This window comes from Mizuhopecten yessoensis, unplaced genomic scaffold (genome assembly GCF_002113885.1).
Source record: "Mizuhopecten yessoensis strain PY_sf001 unplaced genomic scaffold, ASM211388v2 scaffold9133, whole genome shotgun sequence".
NCBI lineage: Eukaryota > Metazoa > Mollusca > Bivalvia > Pectinida > Pectinidae > Mizuhopecten > Mizuhopecten yessoensis.
Window position 1 is genome coordinate 876,368 of NW_018407895.1, and position 25,788 is coordinate 902,155.

The window sequence follows — 25,788 nt, forward strand, 5'->3', positions numbered from 1 at the left end:
TGAGTTACCCGTCCAGACAAAGAAGAAATCTGTTTACTGAGTTACTCCGTCCAGAAAAAGAAGAAATCGGTTTACTGAGTATCCCCGTCCAGAAAAAGAAGAAAATCTGTTTACTGAGTTACTCAGTCCAGACAAAGAAGAAATCTGTTTACTGCGTTACTCCGTCCAGACAAAGAAGAAATCTGTTTACTCAGTTACTCCGTCCAGACAAAGAAGAAATCTGTTTACTCAGTTACTCCGTCCAGACAAAGAAGAAATCTGTTTACTGAGTTACTCAGTCCAGACAAAGAAGAAATCTGTTGACTGAGTTTCCCCGTCCAGACAAGAGAACGTTCTAGGGTGCCAACAGGTAGTTTTTGCTTTTCTACACTGATAATTCTAAATAGTTCAAGTAAAGCATTTGTTACGAAAATATAACCAAGGATGAAAATATATATATATATATGTCTGGACAATTCTAATTACAAAAATGGTATAGACTGTCATTTTACTGTTTCAGAAATAATAATAATAATAACAAATAAATGCGCTATAACATGGACTTAGATATAGATCTATAACATTCCGTGGTCATAACAACGATAAATATGGACATAAAGGTCAGCCGACAATGCTAAGAACTCAGCTGTTTACTCGTAAATAACTCAAAATCAATTCAAAATTCACTCCTTTTACAAGGTTAAATGTTGTGTACAAGTGTTTAGGATGAGTTTTTTGCAGCAATATTAGTAAAGACATAAGGAATTCCCTGGCAAAAATAATTTTACTGGAGCAGGATATGCTAGATAATTCAGTTTTTGAATTGCTGATAGAATATTTGATTAACATTTTTTAAGATGCATTCGGGATCTCTGAATTTGGCAATAGATTTGTTATCTCCTATTTTTTCTGTTCCAGGAACGTGTTTGGTATAAATGTTTATAAGAAATGAGGTTTTAAATATATATCAGTAAAAACAGTGTAGGCCTTACTAATAAGTGTGAAAATAAATTATGTGGTAACAAGAACAACTGACACCGCTCTCGTACGGCCTAGGCCTATACGTAACTATGTTTTTTAACAGTATAATTTAATTTGGGTATATCGGTGTGTGATGCAAGAATAAAGTGAGACCGATTGAGCTCTGAAATGACATTGATGTCGAGTTACACATGCGCAGTCCTTTCCTCTATGGTAATGGCGACATGTGCTCTTAGAGAAACTGGCTAATTTCTCATGCCATGTTAGCCAGAGGGTACCTCTGACATAAAATACAAGACTAACTCCATTGAGCGTATGCAGTTGTGTAGTAAGCTTTTATGGTACCTTTATTTTCGGACGACATTGTTAAAAGGTCGCACAACGGACGTAAACATCGGCTATCGGACAACGTGGCCTGGGTCACGAAAGAGCCTGTTTGACCTGTGGATCAATTGATAAACATATTCACTGTTTTGAAGGATTGGAGGTAGTGTATGCAATATGCCAGTCATAAATCCATACATATAAGAAACCTTTCGTGGGTTGCCAATTTTATTGATATATGTCTGTGCCAACTTCTGAGTTAAAATGGACCAGACTTATTGCATATGGTCATGATCTAAATCGAGGCTGAAGCCTGGCGTGACAATTTATTTGAGGTGTTGTTTACAAATAAATTTGCATTGTTTTTCGACAATTTGTTGTTTTGACACTGATATAAGACTAGTTGTGATAACTGTTATTGCTGAGATTTAGTTGTGCACGTATTTGATCGTCACGACGTGTGTATTGAGGTCGTGAGTAATAAACAGCTGTTCAACAATGGCTGCGGCCGTTGGTACCACGACGAGGAGTGAACACTTTCAGACGGATTCTGCGGAAATGCAGGACCCAGAAAATACAAGAAAGACTTCTGAAGAAAATTCAGATACAAGCGTTTCCCAATCACAACCGACAACGTCAGATAGCACCAGTTCAGACCCTGGGGTATCCGAATCTAATGAAGGGAAAAAAGACTCTGATGACAAATCTCAGTCTAAGGTCAAGAAATTTGACAACAAGAACTTTGTTGAGGCACCACTTCCCAAAACCAATCCATGGAACAAGGGGAAGACTCCGGCAGTCGCAGCACCAAAACCAGTACCTGTTGCTCCGGTAGCTAAGGCACCAGTTCCTGTGCCAGTGTCTCCTGTACAAGCCCCAGTCATTCAGAAAGAAAGTAAGTACATGTGTTAATCATTGTACATGTATGTGAAAAATAACACCTGTCTCTGTGTCAAGAAGATCATGCAAGTCACAGGGACATTTGGTGACTCCCAGGTATTCCCGTATATGTTTCAGGTAATTTGTATGCTTGTTTTCTTACATTTATCATTAGTGTTTCAATATTGTTATTCTAAATCATCTATTAATATTGTTTCTCAAATTGTGGATAGTAATCATGTAAGACAAATATGGTTGGGCATACAGTCTGTCACCTGGGTCAATTAAGAACCTTAGCTAGTTCATTGCCTGTAATGAACACAACACTAGTCTGATGATCAAGGCTAGTAGATATAACGTAAGTGCTAAGTAGCTTATCAATATTGATCATGATGATTTGGGATTGTAATTTAAATAAATTCTAAGTTGCCTTGTTGAGACTGCTAAGAAGTCAAATAATCCATTGAATGTGTAAATGTAAAGCTATGAAAATTTTCAACAATTTTTGATATATAATGGAAAAAATAGATGCATGCCACAGATGGTTATATATGTAGTCCACTAAAACTGACCATAATCGCAGACTCAAAAACTCTGATCGGTCGCCTGTTTATGGTCAGCTATCGACTGCTCTATTAAACACTGGGATTGTCTTCAAAATCTGACGACAGCGATTGTGAGCGTTTTAAATGTTTGTTAGATAATATATTTATACCTTTATTTCAGTTGATTTATTTCTCACTCACTTGACTAGATGTAGATGTCATCGATACATTATGGATGCTACATCATTTTATTCAATTGGAGTGCTTTCGACTGCTCACATCGACAGCCATTTTGTCTTCAACAATAGGGCGCACTAGCCAATCAAAAGTACTTCCGGTTAATTTGATCAAATGTAAACATTGGTTACACATGGTTTTTTTAGCAGACAAAAACTGATTAGTAGTGCTGGGAATCAGTCAAATATTTAAGATCAATAATAGGAACTCCATAATCGATTGATAATCAATTATCGGTTCAAATGACCACATGTGTAACATAAGAGGCCGGCCGATTTATTATCTGATGTAGTTGTGCCGACTAATGAGAAAATACTCGTTTCCAAAATCTAGGCTGAAGGAAGGATTCAATTATATCTCTGTTTTGACTCAAAACTTAATGACAACTAGGTGTTCTCACAGTTTAGGTATTAATTACCCCCATTTGAATGCTCTAATCACTACAACAAAGCATATTAATAATAATTTATCACGAAAATCACTCTGCTAGCTTCATTTTACTAGCTTTCAAATATGGCAGTTTTGGTTGATACAAAATGCAGATGTATATATGTATTATACGTCATGAATACACATGATGCAACAGAAAGCGATTCCGCTTTTTTACCATCTACAATTCCATTTTTAGGTCACCTGAGCTTTAGCTCAAGTGACCTATTGCTATCCGTTTTCGTCCGTCGCCGTCCGTTAACATTTTACATTTCAAACTTAAAGTCAAGTTCTGCTGGGCCGATTGAACTGAAAGTTAATAGGAATGATAGCCTCATGGTCCTGACAAAGTGTTGTTTTTTTTCGGGTCGATCAGAAATCCAATATGGCCGCTACGGCCGCCATTTTGAAAACCTATTTCAAACTTAAAGTCAAGTTCTGCTGGACCGATTGAACTGAAAGTTGGTAGGAATGATCAAATCATGGTCCTGATAAAGTGTTGTTATTTTTCGGGTCAATCAGAAATACAATTTGGCTGCCATGGCCGCTATTTTGCTACTAAGTTCTAATAGGCTGATCTCACTTAAAATTGGTCTAGGAATGATCAGTTCATGGTCCTGACAAAGTTAAGTTAACGTTATACTATTTTTTACTCAAATTGGTACATATTTCAACAACAAAAATAAATACTATAGACTCAGGTGACCGTTAAGGCCCATGGGCCTCTTGTTATATTAACCACCAAATTTATAATGCCGATGCAGATATCGTGTCAGCTTGAATTTAGGAAAGGATTACAATACAATTGAACATAATCGATCTTTCATCAGCAAAATTGATTATTGGATCGGACCCTTTTCAAACTCGAATTAATCGATGTTTTCGATTATCGGTACACCACTACTAATTAGCTCAGATTTATATATATTTATCACATTAATTAGTAGTACAATGTATCAAAATAACTGATATTCCCAGCACTTATCAGCATTATAATTAAGAAAACAACTTGATTGCGATGAAAGAGTAAACTGGTACACATGTTTTTGATGTCAACAAGTCCAATTGACAGAAGCAATTCTGATTGGCCATTGGCCAATACATATTGATGTACGTAAGATGGCTGTCAATGTGAGCAATCGAAAGCACCTCAATTGAATAAAATGATAAAGCGTCCATATTGTATCGAGCACGGACATGATATCTAGTCAAGTGAGTGAAAAATGAATCAACTGAAATAAAGGTATAAATATTTTCTCTAACAAACATTTAAAATGCTCAAAATTGCTGTCATCAGATTTCGACGACAATCCCCTGTATTTTATAGAGCAGTCGATAGCTGACCATAAGCAGGCGACCAATCAGAATTTTTGAGTCTGCGATTATGGTCAGTTTTAGCGGACTAGGTAATATATATGTTGTGTTAGATTTAAGGGTGATATGATTAAAAATCATACTTGATTTACTACATTATTTTCCTTAGTCTGGTTCATGCTTTCTTTTTTTACTTTTAATCTGACAAAATTGAAGTTTTGTTGTGTTGTAAATTGTACGTTATGCTACAATCATCAATATTATGTCAGATGAGATTGGTTGAATGTAAATAATCAGTTTTTTTCAAATTGTTTTTTTGGGTTTCAAAATCAGAGTTGCATGTGTTTACAGTACAGGTGCCAACCAACCATGATAAAGAAAGAAATCTTATTTTGCAGATTTCTGTGTATTGGCAATTATATTTCAAACTACAGGAAATCATTGAAGATCTATCTCTTATTAATCTAAGGATAATTACTAGTTTGTCTATTGCATGGAAATATATATATATCATTATAAAACCAACACAACATTTCAATGTCTGAAGGACCGTGGTGAGCTTATGCCGTGGCGCAGCATCCGTCGTCAACTTTTTCTTAAAACCTATCTCCTCCTAAACGCCATGGAGGATTTCAACCGAATTCAGTCTGAAGCATCAGCAGGGAAGGGCAATCATTTCTTAAATAAATGAGGTTGGTTCGACCCCTGAGGTTAGGGGGGCGGGGCCCTGAAGGGGAACTTAGCTAAATCTGCTTTAAAACACAGCATCTCCTCCTTAACGCCAGATAGGATTTCAACCAAATTTAGTCTGAAGCATCACTATGGGAGAGCAATCATTTCTTAAATAAATAAGGTTGGTTCGACCCCTGAGGCCAGGGTGGCGGGGCCCTGAAGGGGAACTTAGCTAAATTTGCTTTAAAACGCATCTCCTCCTAAATGCCAGAGAAGATTTCAACCAAATTTGCTCCGAAACTTCATTGGGGGACGGCAATCATTTCCTTAATAAATGAGACTGGTTCGACACCTGGGGCTAGGAAGACCGGGCCCCAAACAGGAAAATTGTCGCTTATAAAATTAGACGCTAATACCCCCTAATTGCCTTAGTGGATTGTACAAAATTTGGTCAAAAACATTATTGAGGAAGATTAACAAACATTTCTTAGTTGAATGAGGTTGATTTGACCCCTGCAGTCTTAAGAAATGGTACAGCTAGATTATCATATTCTATGGTGTAGTTTTCATAAATTGTTAAAAATTGATTTCTAGGTTTATAAAAGCTTATAGTTGAATGAAAATTAAAGTATTGTCTAAGTACACCATGTAAATTGACATATTACTTATTTCAAAATCTGTTAACATGGCAACTCAATGGAGGCCCCTGATTAGTTGAAAGTCAGATAGTGTGGTCCCAGTTGGGTTAGAACATAGATCTTGTCTGGTTTTGAGGAAATTTCATATAAAGATGTACTAATGCATTCAGTTGTAATGACTTAAATATAAAACCAGGTGAGTGATACAGGTCAAACTGACCTCTTGTTAAGATGTCTGAATCTGTTCAATAATCAATTAGGTGTTTCCCTTATCTAACAAGAAGTAATGATTCATTCATAATTGTTTTAAAGAAACATATCATTACATCTTTATACTTTATATTAGAAGAGGAACTGATGTAGTATCCCCTGCTTCATCTTTCTTGCAGAAGCCGAAGTATTACTAAAAAATGTGAGAGTTTCTTGATTTCCCTTCTCCCGTGTAAGATCAAGAAATGTATCATTTGCACTGAATTTTTAAAGTTACAAAGTTAGTAACACAAATAAAAAATGAGATCAAAATTGTAAGGATTACCTCCCTTCAACCATCAAACAGTTTATCTGTCCGTGTTTTTGTAACCTAAATTTTGCAACAGCCTGCTCCTTTATCAACTGGNAGTTTTTGGTCATTTTGAGAAAATAAGGCACTTTTCAGATAGGGGAAACAACGTGGAGTCTGTTCATTTATGCGGAACAACCGGTTTGTCAAATTATAAATGTAACAATTTCGGGTATAAATGTTGGCGGCCTGCAAATGTTTATGCAGGCCTTGCAAGGCTTTGTCAAGGCTCGTCTGAAAGCAGCATCAGATTACTAGGTCCGATCTAATTTAATAAACGAACAAATGTGGTCTGACCAGTTCAACTGTTAAAACGAAAACGGCCCTGTTATTCAGCAGTAAAATTCAGCCAAAAAATGTCGCTGTCTGTAATAGTCCCAGCATTGAACCAGCTTGAAAGTGAAGATGAGCAACAAATCCAACATATCAACTGGAAAGTAACTTTTCTCTCGTAATACTTTGAGTCATATCTGCTGCCTTCAACTCCTGTCGGTACAGATGTTAGTACGGTATATCTAGCAAGAGATGTGCTTCAAAGTGTTAATCATTCTTCATGGTAATGAAAACTCTGCAATATCTACACACTATTGTTCTTATGAAAATTGATCATTAAACTTTGTCAATTAATCAGTTTAAGTTGCCTAAATTGAGTTTGTTCAAACAAATAACTCTGACCAATAATAATAGCTGGCATGTCATTTTTGAATATGTTTGAATAAATAATTCGGACCAATAATAATAGCTGACATGTCATTTGTGAGTTTGTTCGAATAAATAATTCAGACCAATAATAATAGCTGACAATTTCACTGTGTTTATCTTGCATTTCGATGTTTTCTAAACTTCAGAGGTTTTTTTACATATTTTATAGAGAGAAATAATCCAAGTACATTATATGTACTGCAATATGTTAGTCTTTATATCCTTCCCCCATACTGATACAGTAAACTCTGAACGGCAATCTATCTGCTGCAAAATGCTGCATTCTTCTATATATATATAGCGAACGATCTAAAAAAAATATGTTTTTATTCTATATATATATGTATTGACGCAACATATGTTCTATTCACATAAACATTTATATTTGTAATCCATTGCAATAAGTAAATTAAACATTTAAACATTTAAAAATGAGAAAATTGAACAGCGTTCATTTCATTTTATTAATCTTCAATATGATGAATTGTCTAAATAACGTTTATTTGTGCTGACCGAAAAATGCCCTTGGGCCATGTAATATACTTTTGAGAAAGACACTGAGCTACATGTAGCAGGACAGGAAATGAGTCCATATAATAAAGCTAGCATATGTTCATTGATTTGTTAGTTTCGTATCCTCTGTCCTGGACTTGCGTGCATATACACATTGTGTTAGGTGGTGATACGTTGGTGTTGTGTGTGGGTGTGGCTGCAGTCGGTAGCAGTTTAAAGTATCACCAACATATTGTGACAGGTGTTCTGCTACTTTCCTTGCTCTGTTGGCTGGTGACAGTCTGAACTTTGGTGGCGATGGATATAACTTACAGGTAAACATATGGCCCAGGAAAGTGGCATCATTCTTGTGGTGGCAACATGTGGTATCCTATTTTCTCCGGAGTTTCATTTAATTAATGATTCAATTTGGCCGGAAGCTACAATGCCCAGTGTTCGAATCGTAGTTTGTAACAAAGATCTGTTTGGTATATTAATTTGATTATTTGATGGAAAATTTGATTGTATGACCTTGTAACTTACGGGACATACATACATGTATGTGTGTATTATAATTATATACACACCTATATTTTTACCTGATGTACAGCTCAGGTGTATTGTTTTAGACATGACATGTCAGTCAGCATATGGAAGGTCATATGTCATTCCAAAATTGCTTCATATTATTTATAGACATCGTACGTGTATTAAACTTGTTTTACAGTATGTTGCGATTTCTCCCCATCCACCCCCACCCCTCAAAAACAGAAGGAAAAAACTCTTTATTCTCAGTATGACTTGATACTATCATGACAAATTTTAAATGCAAGTTTTAGTGTTTTGAATGTTGAAGCCTGGCAGTATTAAGTAACAGGTGAACATAACTGTCATCTGGAAAACATTTTGAATAGATAGAATAGATAGTACACACATAGATTGACTATATATGGTATCTGTCTAACAGGAGAGGAAGTTATGTCAATGGTACACAAATTGCTGCTTATACTTGAAACATTTGTTTCTCAGTGTACATGCGAGTTGCTACTTTTTAACCTCACCTGGCATTGGGCCAAACACAAAAGTGTTTGTTTATGTTTGGCATTGCAAAACATTTGGTAGGTAGGAAAGACATTTTATTTGTCAATTGTATAAGGTTTATATATTTATAAGTGTGATTTTGACTTAACAGTGCTTCCTTGAAAATTGTCAAAATATAAGGGTACATGTTAAGGCATGTACCGGTACAGTATATATACAAGGCTTAGAAAAGTAATATTTGTCTCATGGTTCACTCACAAAAAGTATTGATAGATAGCTATAGGTGAATACTTTGTTTGTAACTTATTTTTATACAGGTTATAGAGTAGGAATTCAAAAAATGGGGGTTGGAGCTAGGGAAACCAGCATCCTTGAAATTTCAGGGGTTATGTATACGCTCTCTTACGCTTCTCTGAAACTTTGGACTATGTTATGACGAAATTGAAGGCTCTACATGCGCCACCTTGTGGATGATACAAGTAGACTTTATTTTAATCCTTTGATGTACAACATTTTTTTTAATGAGGTATGTTTATTATGCAGTTAATTAGAATGATAATAATTTAAGGTTCTTATATATACTAAAAACATCATGCAGTACAAATATTGAGGTTAATGAATTAACAGTTATAATTGTAATAATACATAGCAATAATACATAGCATTAAATGACCATGGCAGTTGATAGGACATTAAACCCTTTACAAACCACACGTTTATATAGAGGCCTTTTTAGTTTTGTACTCTAAGATGTCTTCTGTAGATAGACAGTGTTTAACTCGAGTCATAAAGTTGAAAAGTACATAATTCAAATTGTTTTGTTATCACATTTCATGTCAAATGGTTTATTACTCCGTATGAACTTGTACATACTCTATTAAATAGAAATATTATTTATGAAGACACATCACTTCTATGTAATGGTGGAATGTGCAATACAAATATATAGAAACAAAGATAACAAAGAATTTATCCTGTGTTCCATAACTTATTGACAATAAAAAAAGTTGCATGCATCATCCATTGTTTGTTAATCATGATAATGTATATTTACCAAAGGAGCTAGGAAAGACGTATGCATGTTTCATAATTAAGAACTGTTGATTTTGATCCTGGCTATGTTACTGATGGTGTTTGTTGTATTTTCAGATCAGTCCTTGGAGCCCAAGTCAGTAAATGAGACAACAGAGACTACGGAGACCACAAAACCAAAAGTTACCACACAGGTAGGGCTCACTTACATAGCAACAATACAGGTAGGGCTCACTTTCATAGCAACAATACAGGTAGGGCTCACTTACATAGCAACAATACAGGTAGGGTTCGCTGACCTAGAAACCACACAGGTAGGGCTCACTTACATAGATACAATACAGGTAGGGCTCACTTAGATAGACACACAATACAGGTAGGGCTCACTTACATAGCAAAAATACAGGTAGGGCTCACTTACATACCAAAAATACAGGTAGGGCTCACTTACATAGCAATAATACAGGTAGGGCTCACTTACAATGCAACAATAAAGGGAGGGCTCACTTACATAGCAACAACACAGGTAGCGCTCACTTACAATGCAACAATACAGGCAGGGCTCACTTACATAGCAAAAATGCAGGTAGGCCTCACTTACATAGAAAGAATACAGGTAGGGCTCACTTACATAGCAACAATACAGGTAGGGCTCACTTACATAGCAACAACACAGGTAGGGCTCACTTACAATGCAACAATACAGGTAGGGCTCACTTACATAGCAACAATACAGGTAGGGGTCACTTACATAGCAACAATCCAGGTAGGGCTCACTTACCTAGCCACAACACAGGTAGGACTTACTGACCTAACAACAACACAGGTAGCAGGTAGGGCTCACTTACTTAGACACAATACAGGTAGGGCTAACTTACATAGCAACAATCCAGGTAGGGCTCACTTACATAGACACAATACAGGTAGGGCTCACTTACTTAGACACAATACAGGTAGGGCTCACTTACATAGCAAAAATACAGGTAGGTCTCACATACATAGACGCAATACAGGTAGGGCTCACGTACATAGCAACAATACAGGTAGGGCTCACTTACCTAGAAACCACACAGGTAGGGCTCACTTACCTAGCCACAACACAGGTAGGGCTCACTTACATAGCAACAATACAGGTAGGGTTCGCTGACCTAGAAACCACACAGGTAGGGTTCACTGACCTAGACACAACACAGGTAGGGCTCACTTACATAGCAACAATACAGGTAGGGCTCACTTACCTAGAAACCACACAGGTAGGGCTCACTTACCTAGCCACAACACAGGTAGGGCTCACTTACATAGCAACAATACAGGTAGGGCTCACTTACATAGCAAAAATACAGGTAGGGCTCACTTACATAGCAAAAATACAGGTAGGTCTCACATACATAGACACAATACAGGTAGGGCTCACGTACATAGCAACAATACAGGTAGGGCTCACTTACATAGACACAACACGGGTAGGGTTCGCTGACCTAGAAACCACACAGGTAGGGCTCACTGACCTAGACACAACACAGGGAGGGTTCGCTGACCTAGACACAACACAGGTAGGTTTCGCTGACCTAGAAACCACACAGGTAGGGCTCGCTGACCTAGACACAACACAGGTATGGGTCACTGACCTAGACACAACACAGGGAGGGTTCGCTGACCTAGACACAACACAGGTATGGCTCATTGACCTAGACACAACACAGGTAGGGCTTGCTGACCTAACAACAGCACAGGTATGGCTCACTGACCTAACAACAACACAGGTATGGCTCACTGACCTAGAAACCACACAGGTATGGCTTTCTGACCTAGACACAACACAGGTAGGATTTGCTGACCTAGACACAACACAGGTATGGCTCACTGACCTAGACACAACACAGGTAGGGTTCGCTGACCTAGAAACCACCCAGGTAGGGCTCACTTACATAGCAACAACACAGGTATGGCTCACTGACCTAGAAACCACACAGGTATGGCTTTCTGACCTAGACACAACACAAGTAGGGTTTGCTGACCTAACAACAACACAGGTATGGCTCACTGACCTAGAAACCACACAGGTATGGCTCACTGACCTAACAACAACACAGGTATGGCTCACTGACCTAACAACAACACAGTTAGGGCTTGCTGACCTTACAACAACACAGGTATGGCTCACTGACCTAGAAACCACACAGGTATGGCTCACTGACCTAACAACAAGACAGGTATGGCTCACTGATCTAACAACAACACAGTTAGGGCTTGCTGACCTAACAACAACACAGGTATATGGCTCACTGACCTAGAAACCACACAGGTAGGGCTTGCTGACCTAACAACAACACAGGTAGGACTTGCTGACCTAACAACAATACAGGTAGCTAGAGCTTATTGACCTAACAACAACACAGGTAGGGCTTGCTGACCTAACAACAATACAGGTAGCTAGGGCTTGCTGACCTAACAACATAGGTAGGGCTTGCTGACCTAACAACAATACAGGTAGGGTTCGCTGACCTAGAAACCACACAGGTAGGGCTCACTGACCTAGAAACCACACAGGTAGGACTTGTTGACTTCACAACAACATAGGAAGGCCTTGCTGACCTAACAACAACACAGGTAGTGCTTCCTGACCTAGAAACAACACTGATAGGACTTGCTGACCTAGCCACAACACAGGTAGGACTTGCTGAGCTAGAAACAACACATGTAGGACTTACTGACCTAACAACAACACAGGTAGGACTTACTGACCTAGCCACAACACAGGTAGGACTTGCTGAGCTAGAAACAACACATGTAGGACTTACTGACCTAGCCACAGCACAGGTTCAATTAGCTGACCTAGAAATAACAGGTAGGAGTGGCTGAACTAGCCACAGCACAGGTAGGTACAGATTTGCTGACGTAGAAACCACACAGGTAGGACTCCCTGACCTCATGGAGATTGTGTAAGGTGACCCATGTTGGTCACTACAGGAATGTGTCATTTCCCCAATTTAGAAGAATCAGGTGTATTGCATGTGCATGGGGCTAAACAATATTATATGAATGCATTTTAACAAAAAATTGAATACTTGATTGATTGCTAGCATATTTTTGTCACAATAAACTTAATGTTTATGTTTGCTTATTAAATAGAGATTTGATTTAATCTCCGTACCAGCTGTGAGCTAGGTTAGAACATACATAACTGATGTACATAGCTTTTGTAAGCAGTGTACATTTAGCTTGAACTGTAAAGTAATGATGATGGAATTTCTTAGCTTTTTCTTCGTATAAAATAACCTGTTGACACATTTTTGGATAGATATTGTCTGTAATACAGGACATTCAGCCACCATAATCTTTGTTCTTTGTTCGATGTAACTATTAATAATTACTGTGTAATATATAAATTAAAATATTTTTAACACAATCATTTCCATAAGCTTCCCCATATCAATGTTCAATACATAAACCCACAGGCTGATATAGGTGTTTCCAGTGTGTAAAGGGCATATATATGTTAAGGTTTTATTAACCTATCAAAGACATTTGATGGTTTTCAATTCAGGAAGACATTGATGATCCAAAAGACAGTTACAAAAAACAAAAGACAGTTACAAAACCAAAGACAGTTACAAAACCAAAACCAAAGACAGTTACAAAACCAAAGACAGTTACAAAACCAAAGACAGTTACAAAACCAAAGACAGTTACAAAACCAAAGACAGTTACAAAAAACCAAAGACAGTTACAAAACCAAAGACAGTTACAAAACCAAAGACAGTTACAAAACCAAAGACAGTTACAAAACCAAAGACAGTTACAAAACCAAAGACAGTTACAAAAACAAAGACAGTTACAAAAAACCAAAGACAGTTACAAAAAAACAAAGACAGTTATAAAACCAAAGACAGTTACAAAACCAAAGACAGTTACAAAACCAAAGACAGATACAAAACCAAAGACAGTTACAAAAAACCAAAGACAGGTATAAAACCAAAGACAGTTACAAAACCAAAGACAGTTAAAAAACCAAAGACAGTTAAAAAACCAAAGACAGTTACAAAACCAAAGACAGTTACAAAAAACCAAAGACAGTTACAAAACCAAAGACAGTTAAAAAATCAAAGACAGTTACAAAAAACCAAAGACAGTTACAAAACCAAAGACAGTTACAAAAAAAACACCAAAGACAGTTACAAAACCAAAGACAGTTACAAAACCAAAGACAGTTACAAAACCAAAGACAGTTACAAAACCCCAAAGACAGTTACAAAACCAGTTTTCTTTTTGAAAGAAAGATGTTTCTTGAAATGACTTTTTGAAGTAGAAAACAATTATTCTTGATATTTTTGCACACATTACTAAGAGTGTATGAAATGTATTTGTGTGAACAGAAGTCGTTACCCTTGTCAATTTTAAACAATTTTAAGATTTATGTACAATGTTTACATTACCATTTTACATGGTATTATTAAACATCGTACATAAATCTTAAAATTGATGTACATAGATGCACCTATCTATGACACTATGTTACGATGTTGATTGGTATAATTCTAATGACATCACATTGCTGGATGATATTCAATGGGATTATACAGAAAAATGAGGTCTATTCACTGTCATGGAAGTTAGCAATCCTGGGATATATGTGTACGTACCAAAACCTGGCACATCCTCAAATGACCATAGCTGTTAATAGGACAAATTATAACAAACCAAACCAATTACAACAAATTATGACCAAGTGTTAGTCCTTAAGGATGTACTCCTCTGAGGTTTCAATCACGTTCAAGTCTCGTTTTGATCTGGTGTAATGGGTTTTTGTAATATTTAACAAATTATGATCAGGTTTATTAGCATACACGCACCTGAAAAAGATGTCAAAAAACTAGATGCCTGTTGTTTGTAGAACTTTTTTTACAAGGATTTAAAAAAATTACCAATTCGGCGGCCATTTTGAAAATGTGTATTAATGTGTATTTCTTGCTCTTCAAAAAAGGCCAAAATTTCACCTTTTTTGACACTAGATTGGTCACTTCAATTGTCATTGTGTCGCCATTTTTAGGTCACCTGAGCTTTAGCTCAAGTGACCTATTGCTATCCGTTTTCGTCCGTCGTCGTCCGTCGTCCGTTAACATTTTACATTTCAAACTTAAAGTCAAGTTCTGCTGGGCCGATTGAACTGAAAGTTGGTAGGAATGATCGCCTCATGGTCCTGACAAAGTGTTGTTATTTTTCGGGTCGATCAGAAATCCAATATGGCCGCCACGGCCGCCATTTTGAAAACCTATTTCAAACTTAAAGTCAAGTTCTGCTGGACCGATTGAACTGAAAGTTGGTAGGAATGATCGCCTCATGGTCCTGACAAAGTGTTGTTATTTTTCGGGTCGATCAGAAATCCAATATGGCCGCCACGGCCGCCATTTTGAAAACCTATTTCAAACTTAAAGTCAAGTTCTGCTGGACCGATTGAACTGAAAGTTGGTAGGAATGATCGCCTCATGGTCCTGACAAAGTGTTGTTATTTTTCGGGTCGATCAGAAATCCAATATGGCCGCCACGGCCGCCATTTTGAAAACCTATTTCAAACTTAAAGTCAAGTTCTGCTGGACCGATTGAACTGAAAGTTGGTAGGAATGATCGCCTCATGGTCCTGACAAAGTGTTGTTATTTTTCGGGTCGATCAGAAATCCAATATGGCCGCCACGGCCGCCATTTTGAAAACCTATTTCAAACTTAAAGTCAAGTTCTGCTGGACCGATTGAACTGAAAGTTGGTAGGAATGATCGCCTCATGGTCCTGACAAAGTGTTGTTATTTTTCGGGTCGATCAGAAATCCAATATGGCCGCCACGGCCACCATTTTGAAAACCTATTTCAAACTTAAAGTCAAGTTCTGCTGGACCGATTGAACTGAAAGTTGGTAGGAATGATCGCCTCATGGTCCTGACAAAGTGTTGTTATTTTTTGGGTCGATCAGAAATCCAATATGGCCACCACGGCCGCCATTTTGAAAACCTATTTCAAACTTAAAGTCAAGTTCTGCTGGACCGATTGAACTTAAAGTTTGTAGGAATGATCGACTCATGGTCCTGACAAAGTGTTGTTATTTTTCAGGTCAATCATAAATCCAATATGGCCGCCACGGCCACCATTTTGAAAACATATTTCAAACTTAAAGTCAAGTTCTGCTAGGCCGATTGAACTGAAACTTTGTAGGAATGATTGACTCATGGTCCTGACAAAGTGTTGTTATTTTTCAGGTCGATCAGAAATCCAATATGGCCACCACAGCTGCCATTTTGGTAAACTATTTCAAACTTAAAGTAAAGATCTACTTGGCCGATTGAACTGAAACTTTGTAGGAATGATCGAATCATGGTCCTGACAAAGTGTTGTTATTTTTCGGGTCAATCAGAAATACAATTTGGCTGCCATGGCCGCTATTTTGCTACTAAGTTCTAATAGGCCGATCTCACTTAAAATTGGTCTAGGAATGATCAGCTCATGGTCCTGACAAAGTTAAGTTAACATTATACTATTTTTTACTCAAATTGGTACATATTTCAACAACAAAAATAAATACTATAGACTCAGGTGACCGTTAAGGCCCATGGGCCTCTTGTTAATTGTAGCAGGTTCAATTTTGCTGTACAACTTTATAATGTTCAATATGATAAAAATAATATGCAGGAAACTGGAAAATTATACATTATTTATATATTTTTTTTACGTATTTAGTGTTACTGAAGCACTTTTGATTTTTGACCCCGAAAAAGGTAAAAAAATAACACAAATGATAATGGGACAAAAAAAGAAGCACACTGACCCCCCATTTTTGTAGATGTTTTAGAAAGAGAAACACATTTTCATTTCATTCATTAAATATTAAAAAAAGTTTAATACCAGAACTTTTTCTATCAAGCATTTTATCTGCAAAAAATGGCTTTCTGAGTTAAGAGCATAAGATTAAGAAATTTTACTTCCATAAATTAAAAGAAAATAATATTTTCATCAATTCTACAAACATTCATACATATCTGATAACACACTTGGAAAAAATTGTATGAATTTGTTCTGCAAATGGTCAAAACCCAAAAAATCACCTAAAATCACATGTTGTGTTAAATTGGTATCTTTGACCGATCATAGCGCTAAAACGAATACACGGACATATATTTTTTTGGGCATTTTCTGCTATGCCATTAACTCCTTTTTCCAAAAATCCATGTAAGAAAAAAAGTTTAATACAGGAAATTTTTGACTTCTCAGAGGTGTACATTCTTAAGTGGTCCTTGATAGTTGCCTGTGGCTTACAGATATAGTTGTATTAGGTTCTGAAATCAGAATTATTCATTCTAATATAGTTACAGAAATATAATAGTATTCCTAGGTGAATGGGTCAAGTTTTAACATACTTGAATTAACTATAAATAGACTTATATGTTATACAGTAGAGTGTTGAACTAGGATGTTTTGTCGGTAGTTCCTAAAATAGATGACCTTAATAGATGGAGACTAGATACACAGTGTCATCCTTCCATTTTCTTGTTGTAATAATGACGCACACTTGTCTTTCAGAAACAGGCATAATGATGCACACTTGTCTTTCAGAAACAGGCAGGCATTCTACTTACAGTCTAGCTGATTATCTATAACAAGCAGCAGAGTTTCACTACAGATTTCCTTTATGAATCCCTGTACCACTGCCAGAGCTGCAACAATGCAATGGATAGCTATTTCCAGCATCACAATGGCCTTGATAAATAATTTCTGAAATGAAATGCATAACTTGTGGAACTTTTAAGGTGGAAAATTAATATTGTTTTGATTGTGCATTAGAGACATATCAAGATTTGAGCCCTTGTCGTTAGATCATTCTGTACTGTGTCTCTCACCAAGTGAGCTACCTAATCTTCGGAAAAATACCAGTCAAATTAGGCTTAAGTTTAATCTGAAATTAAATGTAGATTATGTTACTGTATGTTCAGAAAACTGCAGCAGAATTCTCTAATGATTTGCCTCAGGCAGGATAGGGATCCTTATTGGCTGTGTCCCTCAACCAATTTATAGTATTTGCTGTTATAGCCATGAAAAATTAATTAAAAAAAAATGTCCGTTTCTTACTTCTGAAAACATTCCAGTATATTATTATAGAGTTGGAAAAAAAATGGATCGGAGTATAATGAGCTGTATTTCGTGAGCTAAAGAAAACAGATGGAAGTTAAGATTAGGATACTGTGATCATTATAGAATATATTACTTAATGTGTAAATGATCAAACTGGGCATGGTAAGCTTGTGTTTTATGTATGCTTTCCCTGTCATTTCAGAAATCACTGCCATTAAGTGATGAAAACTGGCCTGCTCTCAACGAAACCACTGAGGTAAGAAAAGAGAAAGATAATCCTTAATTTATGCCCAGCCAAGAAGTGTTTCAGGGCATGTGTTACGGAAGTTGTCCTCTCGTACATAAGTTTGTCTGTTTCAGTTTATGTGTTTTGTTGAGTTACGAACTAAGTATTACAGCTAAGATTGCACAAATTCACATGTAAGCTCTCTTCTATGAGTACAGCATTGTTACATGACTTTTTGTATTCTTGACCTTTGACCTTAGCCTCTGACATTTCTTTGTAATTCGTTCTTTATTGTGAAATTAAAGCTGGGCATCGATACAGACACATTTCTGATATCTTTAATACGATTCATCAGTTTGAAAATATGTAATATCAAAGTTTTACTTTCTACTTGTTTGTACAGAAAGTAAATCTTTGATATTGGACACATTTCTAGTTATCATATTCTGCTATACAAGAGTTATCAAGTCTTGATATTCATCATTCAATGTGAGGTAACCCATCAAGTTTAATACAATATCATGAGATACATTTGTTTAAAAGTTCGTCTTCTGTCTCAAATATCCAGTGGAGTGTAAAAATGTTCTTATGAGAGATGTCATGCATAAGACAACATGAAATATATGCTGTTTTGATGTGAAGTGAGAGGTGTAAACATTCAAGGTGTGTGAGACTATTTGCCATCTTGATACACTTCCATAAGAAAGGAACCTACAATCTTTGGTTTATATTTTAATGAAAATTCATATTTTGTAAAAATGGCATTGTTTACCCACCAAATAAAATAAACCCAGCTTTCAGTCTGCACTGCATGAGTCATATGATGCAAGAGGAAACCGATTTAAAAAAAAAAAAAAAGCCAAAATAAGTGATAGGAATACAGCTTTGATATGACAAAGATAACGGTTTTTGTTTATCCTGCACATGTATTTATGACCAAAAAAAATATTGATGTTTTTCTTCAAAATTTGATGAAAACCCCCAACAAAATGATTGCAACTGCAGATGAAATCCCTTTTGTATTTCATGTAAGAAGATCTGTATATCATACTGATGATTACTGAATCTGATTGTAGTCCCCTGGCACAAAGAAACCCGTACCAATGAAGTCTCTGCCAGGCTTACCACAGGCCCAACAGCCCCTTCCTACCCAGCAGGCACCACCCACACAGGTGGATTCAGGAGGGGACGACTCTGCCAAAGAGAACAAAGAGAATGCAGAGGCACAGAAAACACCAAAGAACAGGAAAGGAAAGAAAGGTAAACTTTTGTTGTAGAGACTTCGAATATTAACTTTTGATGAGAAAAATGTGCATTGAACTGAAAACAAAATTATGGTGGAACTTGATTATCATGACAGTTGTTAACAGGATACTGTTATTTTTTGGGGGGGGGGACAACTTTCATTTTATTTGTAAACTAGATGTCTGTCAAAAGTAGGTGTATTCTGAACTCCTCTGACTTGACAGTATGTCTGTCAAAAGTAGGTGCATTCTGAACTCTTCTGTCTATATGTACATCAAATAAAGTAGGCCGAGTTCCTAGGTAAATTTTCAGTACGAGAAATTGTGTACAATGTTACCTCTGTGCTACAGAATCAAAACAAAAGTGGGTACCCTTGGACATAGAGCCTCCAAAGTCTGGGAGGCGAAGCCGAAGTCAGGGGAGACTACCCCCACGACGTGATTCAGCCAAAGTCCAGGAGAGGACAGTCAGGGGAGGCGATAAGAGAGATGAAACGCGTGGAGAAAACAGTAAGTGAATCTTAAAATAATAAATCAGACACGAACAATTTATGCTTAAACAATATTGAGAATTGGTGCGTTAAGTTGTTTGCATCAAACTTCTTTCCCTGACTTTGAGTTACCTCCCTTATACCAGTTTGAAATCTATCGAGTTCCACACACCTAGTTAATATTCACACTTGCATCACTTTTCATTTACACAAAAGATATATATATATAGACTTATCAATTTCATACTTTATAAAAAGTACACCTTCAAAAGAAAATGCTACAAAAATACTTTTATTTACACAGCAGACATACACCTACACTACAGATTTATATTTACAAAAGAGATTTACACATCATGTTGATGTTTCTATACATATTCATATTTCCTTTATTATTATGCGTTTAAAATTACTGACTAGCAGTATAAAATATGGAGCATTCTCATTTCATTTTGATCTGAAATTTAATGCTCTCCTGCATAGTTGTAAAACTTAGTAGAGCCATACAGTTTCTTATTGTTCTGCGTGTAATTTCAAATACAATGGTTGTAGGGTTTGCTTATGTGTCAAGCTGTACACTCGATTAAATATCTACCCACCAAACCTTTGGCAAGATTTGATACAGTGTGGTGAGCTTCTGTCCACAGCATGGTTTCAGCATGATAACTTCCTTAAATATCATTCAATTTTGATGAAATGCAATGTCAATAAACAAAGACTAAGACTAGTTTTACGTTTGAGTAAAATCCCAGAGTAGTAAGTACTACTCTGGAATTCCATTATTAGTCACCGCTGGGGGAACCCCAGATGGGACTATTAATTTTGGTTTCAGTCCCAGATTTTGACATCTGTTGCTTTTCACTAAAAATGCTTTCGTGTGTTTGCTTCTGTCGGATTATACCAGCTCTTAGTGAAAGTATGAGTATACTTCGGACATCGTTGTGTTACAGGGATCCAAGGTCAAGGCCAAGGTCACACTTGCTATATATAGAAAATCATCAACTGATTCAATTTAAACACTTAGCAATTTCATTCTTTCATGGATTTTGGTCAAACTTTATGCAAAGGTCAAGTATGAGTACAATTTCATTCTTTCATGGATTTTGGTCAAAATTTATGCAAAGGTCAAGTATGAGTATACTTCGGACATTGTTGTGTTTCAGGGTTCCAAGGTCAAGGCAAAGGTTACGGTTGCTATATATATAGAAAATTATCAACTGATTCAATTTAAACACTTAGCAATTTCATTCTTTCATGGATTTTGGTCAAACTTTATGCAAAGGTCAAGTATGAGTACAATTTCATTCTTTCATGGATTTTGGTCAAAATTTATGCAAAGGTCAAGTATGAGTATACTTCGGACATTGTTGTGTTTCAGGGTTCCAAGGTCAAGGCCAAGGTTACGGTTGCTATATATATAGAAAATTATCAACTGATTCAATTTAAACACTTAGCAATTTAATTCTTTCATGGATTTTGGTCAAACTTTATGCAAAGTGTAGTACCTTGTGTGTGTGCATGTTTCAGGGTATCAAGATCAAAGTGGTTGTAATTTTTTTTATAGAATACTGAAACTAATTTCACATGGCAGCGGGGGACATTTATGTCTTACAGACATTTTCTAGTTTAAAGGAAAAATGAAGTGCCAAGAAAGGAGTGGACACGATACTCAAGAACAATCCAAAACCAGTGTTTGGTCGCGATGATTTATCGTAAATTTTTCGAGTTAAATTTCATTAAATAACCCTGATTGCATTGCCAATTTAACTATTACAAAAAGTTGCAAATTTAAGTCATATTATACAATAGAATCAGATAAATTAACTTGAGTAAAGTAGGCCAAACTTTTCAGGACGTTGAATTGATAAATACCACGTATAGGGAAACATAACGAAGAATAGCATCGTAATAAGCACTCTGGGATTAAAATGTTCTTGGGTAAAATCATGCTGAACTATTCAATCTTGACAGTAGGAATGTGTCAAAACAACATGAGGAAAGAAGCGAAGTTGGCAAGTTTGTGTACTGCAAAGAGTCAAGGTTGCGTGATACTATTAGCCGGCAGGAATTCACAAGGTGACATTCATGCGAATTGAACCGATAAGAATAAAAGTTGGAGTTTGAAAAATAAATATTAACGGGCTCAAAACAGCCAAATACTTTCCAATCTTTTCTTTCAAAGAAGAATTGCTGAAATCACAATTGTTTGGTGTTCTTCATGTCTCGCGAATTTGGCTGTTGGCGGTCCTCATCGGACCTGTTTGAGTGACTGCTTTTAAGCGTACACACTCTGCCGATATCGGTGTCCGATTCAGTCGGATTTGCAGACGATCAGAAAGTGTATTTTATAACAAAAAAAGTAAAAGATTTATTCGTATATAAAATTGAATCTTTTCTGAGACTTAATGTTGTGAAAACAACATCGTTATATTCCAATTATCTGTTCTGCCCATGCCAGGTGACCGTGTTAGCAGATGTCCCCGTAAACGAGGTGTCGGTCAACGCTAACGTTATATTTGTCACATGCTTTCTTATTAATTCCATGTGTAGGCATCGCTACCTAAACAGTGTGTATGTATTTACACCTGATCATTGTTAGACCATTTTGATTGACAGGTGGAAATATATCAGTTGTAGCTTGGTCACTGATATATCTGAAAATGATCATACAGGAGACGGGGTGACTCATGTCATTTTGACATATTTCTAGTTTTCATTTTCAAATTATGAATAACAATATCAGCTAAGGGATGCTATTCCTATATAAAGTGTACATTTAATTTTCAGCAGATATGACTATGGACAGAGGAAGGTGATCCCTATACAATAAAAAGATATTGATGCCCACCATTGGGGACTGGGCCTTACAGTGTTTTCCTTGACCATCCTGTCTAGATTCAGTATCATCGCTCTGGTGACTTGATTTCTGAATGAATTATGGTATATTTTTTTTCTAAAGTCAAGTATAGAAATAATTTAGATGAGCAGTTCCTGTTTCAGAATGCCTAGGTCACAGTTACATTTTATAAAGTTCTTATAGTGTTTGCCATGCCTGTCCTGTCTAGATTCAGCGTCATCGCTCCATTTACTTAATTTCTGAATGGATTTTATAGTTGATTTTGTACAAAAATCAAGTGTAAAACTTCTTTAGATGAGCAGTTCCTGTTTCAGAATACCAAGGTCACAGCTACAATTTATCAAGCTGAATTTATCAAAAATTGATCATGCAAGTACTAATTGTAACTGTTTCTGAAGACCCCAAAATTACCCTCAAAGTCATAGATAAAGCTAATCGAAGTCAATTTATCGTTCATAGCAGCATAGTATACCTATATACCAAATTAGATTGAAATCGCTCAATATCTAAATTTTGACCAGTCAAAGGCCACTGCAGCCATATTGGAGATTCAGCTGCCCAAGGTGTAATGTGTATGGCGATTTGTAAGAGTACTTGTTTAGAATCTTGTATACATAAGAGACTCGTCAGCAATCAGATTCTCTAATTTAAACTCAATCTGCTAACTATGCGTAATTTTAAGCTCATTTCCATACATTTTTTCCTTATGTACATAAATGTTTGAAGAGACAATGCAAACATTTGATAGTCTGTGCAGTATGTGGGCAAAGTGTGTTGTAAGATATTGGATTTGTCTTGCTATTTGAGCATGAAAGGTAGATGAGCTACACCATTAGTCTGCTATGATTTAGGTCATTACGGAAGCCCTGATGCCTCGGGCCACAACTCTGGTAGTTACCTGGCGGGCCAGGTGAGAGGCGTTCAAGTGTGACCAATGATGGAACTTATCATGTACATTTGTTTGTGAATGACAGCTCCATGCCGCAATCATTCAGGAAACTGCTTCACCTGGAGCTTACATGTGTGTAATATGTGTGGTTATTGAGAGTTTACTAGTCACATGTCCCATATGCTAAGTTATTAACAGGATAACACTATGTAAATGTTTAATTAGCAACCAAAACAATCATATCCTATTAAATCTTGGATCTATTGGTTGATGTGCATAGACTAGTGAGCAGGCTTGGTTACCTGGACAGATGATTTCTATTGGTTGAATTCAATGGTTTAGTGAGCTGGCTTGGTTACCTGGACAGGAGATTTGTATTGGTTGAATTCAATGGATTAGTGAGCAGTCTTTGTTACCTGGACAGGAGATTTCTATTGGTTGAATTCAATGGATTAGTGAGCAGTCTTTGTTACCTGGACAGGAGATTTCTATTGGTTGAATTCAATGGATTAGGGAGCTGGCTTGGTTACCTGGACAGGAGATTTCTATTGGTTGAATTCAATGGATTAGTGATCAGCAGGCTTGGTTACCTGGACAGAAGATTTCTAATGGTTGAATTCAATGGATTAGTGATCAGCAGGCTTGGTTACCTGGACAGATGATTTCTATTGGTTGAATTCAATGGATTAGTGAGCTGGCTTGGTTACCTGGACAGGAGATTTCTATTGGTTGAATTCAATGGATTAGTGAGCTGGCTTGGTAACTTTGACAAGAGATTTACATTGGTTAAATTATAGGGTCTAGTGAGCTGTTGAAGTGACTGGGATAGGAGATTTCTATTCGTCAATACTTTCCATGGTCTAATGAGCTGGTTAAATCACCTGGGCAGGAGATTGCTAGTGACTTAAGTCCACAAACTTGTGAGCTGTTGTGGGGTATCCACACAGGAAATTTCTGTTAGTAAAATTCCACGTACTAGTGAGCTGGCGTGGCTACCTGGACGGGAGCTGGACGACCTTGGTCAGGTCACAATCCAATGTCCAGTTGTGAATATGTGGATAGAGGTGACCGTGGTCCAGGCGATGTGCCCATCACACAAAGGTTGTATAAGAATAGCATTGTATAGCGATATGTGCTGTAAACAAACTTAAGATAAACTGTCATTTTCTACTGAATGTCCTGTCTTCTTTGACCATTTTGAGTGGCTATTTTATACACACTATTTTATTTTGGGTGTGGAGGTCGAGGCATATGGTGTTTGTTACTCATGTCTGTTCCATCCTGTCCCAATTCATTAATCCCTGGCCTCACAACGAAAGTTTGAGGGGATATAGGATTCTGCCCGTACGTATGTTACTGCACTATTTGTCATTGCTCTAGCGACTTCATTCCTCATGTAATTTCATGAAACCTCAAACAAGTGTTTTGTATGGCAATGCCTTGAAAAGGTTCTCCTTTCAGGTTTCTAAATTGAAGGTCAAGGTCACTGTTACTGTTTTTAGAAGAAGAAAAAATGTTATCGCTCTAGCAACTTTATTACTGAAGTGAATTTCATGAAACTTCATACAAGTGTTTGTTGCCTTTAATGTACACATATTATTGACTGAAATTCTATTAAACATTGTAACTTATCATTCATGGTATCCATATTCATTGTTATGACCGGAAGTGACACATAGAAATACCTGCAAATAGCGTTAACAAGACATGAGTAATGTGAAACTACATGTTTTTAGCTCACCTGGCCCAAAGGGCCAAGTGAGCTTATGCCATGGTGCGACGTCGGTCGTCCGTCCGGCGTCAATATTTTACTTAGAACAACTTCTTCTCAATAACCAAAAGGCCTAGGATGACGATATTTGGCCAGAAGCAAACTGGGATAAAGGGCTACCAAGTTTGTTAAAAAAATTACCTTCACCTATTTTCAATTATGCAAGGTCACAGGGGTCAAATATGTTAAAAACCTTTAAACAACTTCTTCTCAATAACCACAAAAACCTAGGATGATGCTGTTTGGCCAGTAGCATGTTGTGATGAAGGGCTACCAAGTTTGTTCTAATGAATGACCTTGACCCACTTTGAAAGTCACAGGGGTCAAATGTCTTAAAACTTCAAATGACTTCTTAATAACCAAAAGGCCCAG

At 36.8% G+C, this 25,788-nt stretch overlaps 1 protein-coding gene across 1 annotated transcript in view; it reads left to right on the forward strand.

Moving 5' to 3' along the window:
• Window positions 1-1,164: 1,164 nt before the first annotated feature.
• Window positions 1,165-25,788, forward strand: part of LOC110457424 (la-related protein 1B-like) — a 51,635-nt gene continuing 27,011 nt past the window's right edge. Inside the window, exons 1-5 of the mRNA XM_021508703.1 lie at window positions 1,165-2,179; window positions 9,942-10,018; window positions 18,141-18,194; window positions 19,241-19,424; window positions 19,760-19,918. Of these exons, the coding sequence (XP_021364378.1) occupies window positions 1,783-2,179; window positions 9,942-10,018; window positions 18,141-18,194; window positions 19,241-19,424; window positions 19,760-19,918 (871 nt within the window). The 5' untranslated portion in view covers window positions 1,165-1,782. The remainder of the gene's footprint in view (window positions 2,180-9,941; window positions 10,019-18,140; window positions 18,195-19,240; window positions 19,425-19,759; window positions 19,919-25,788) is intronic.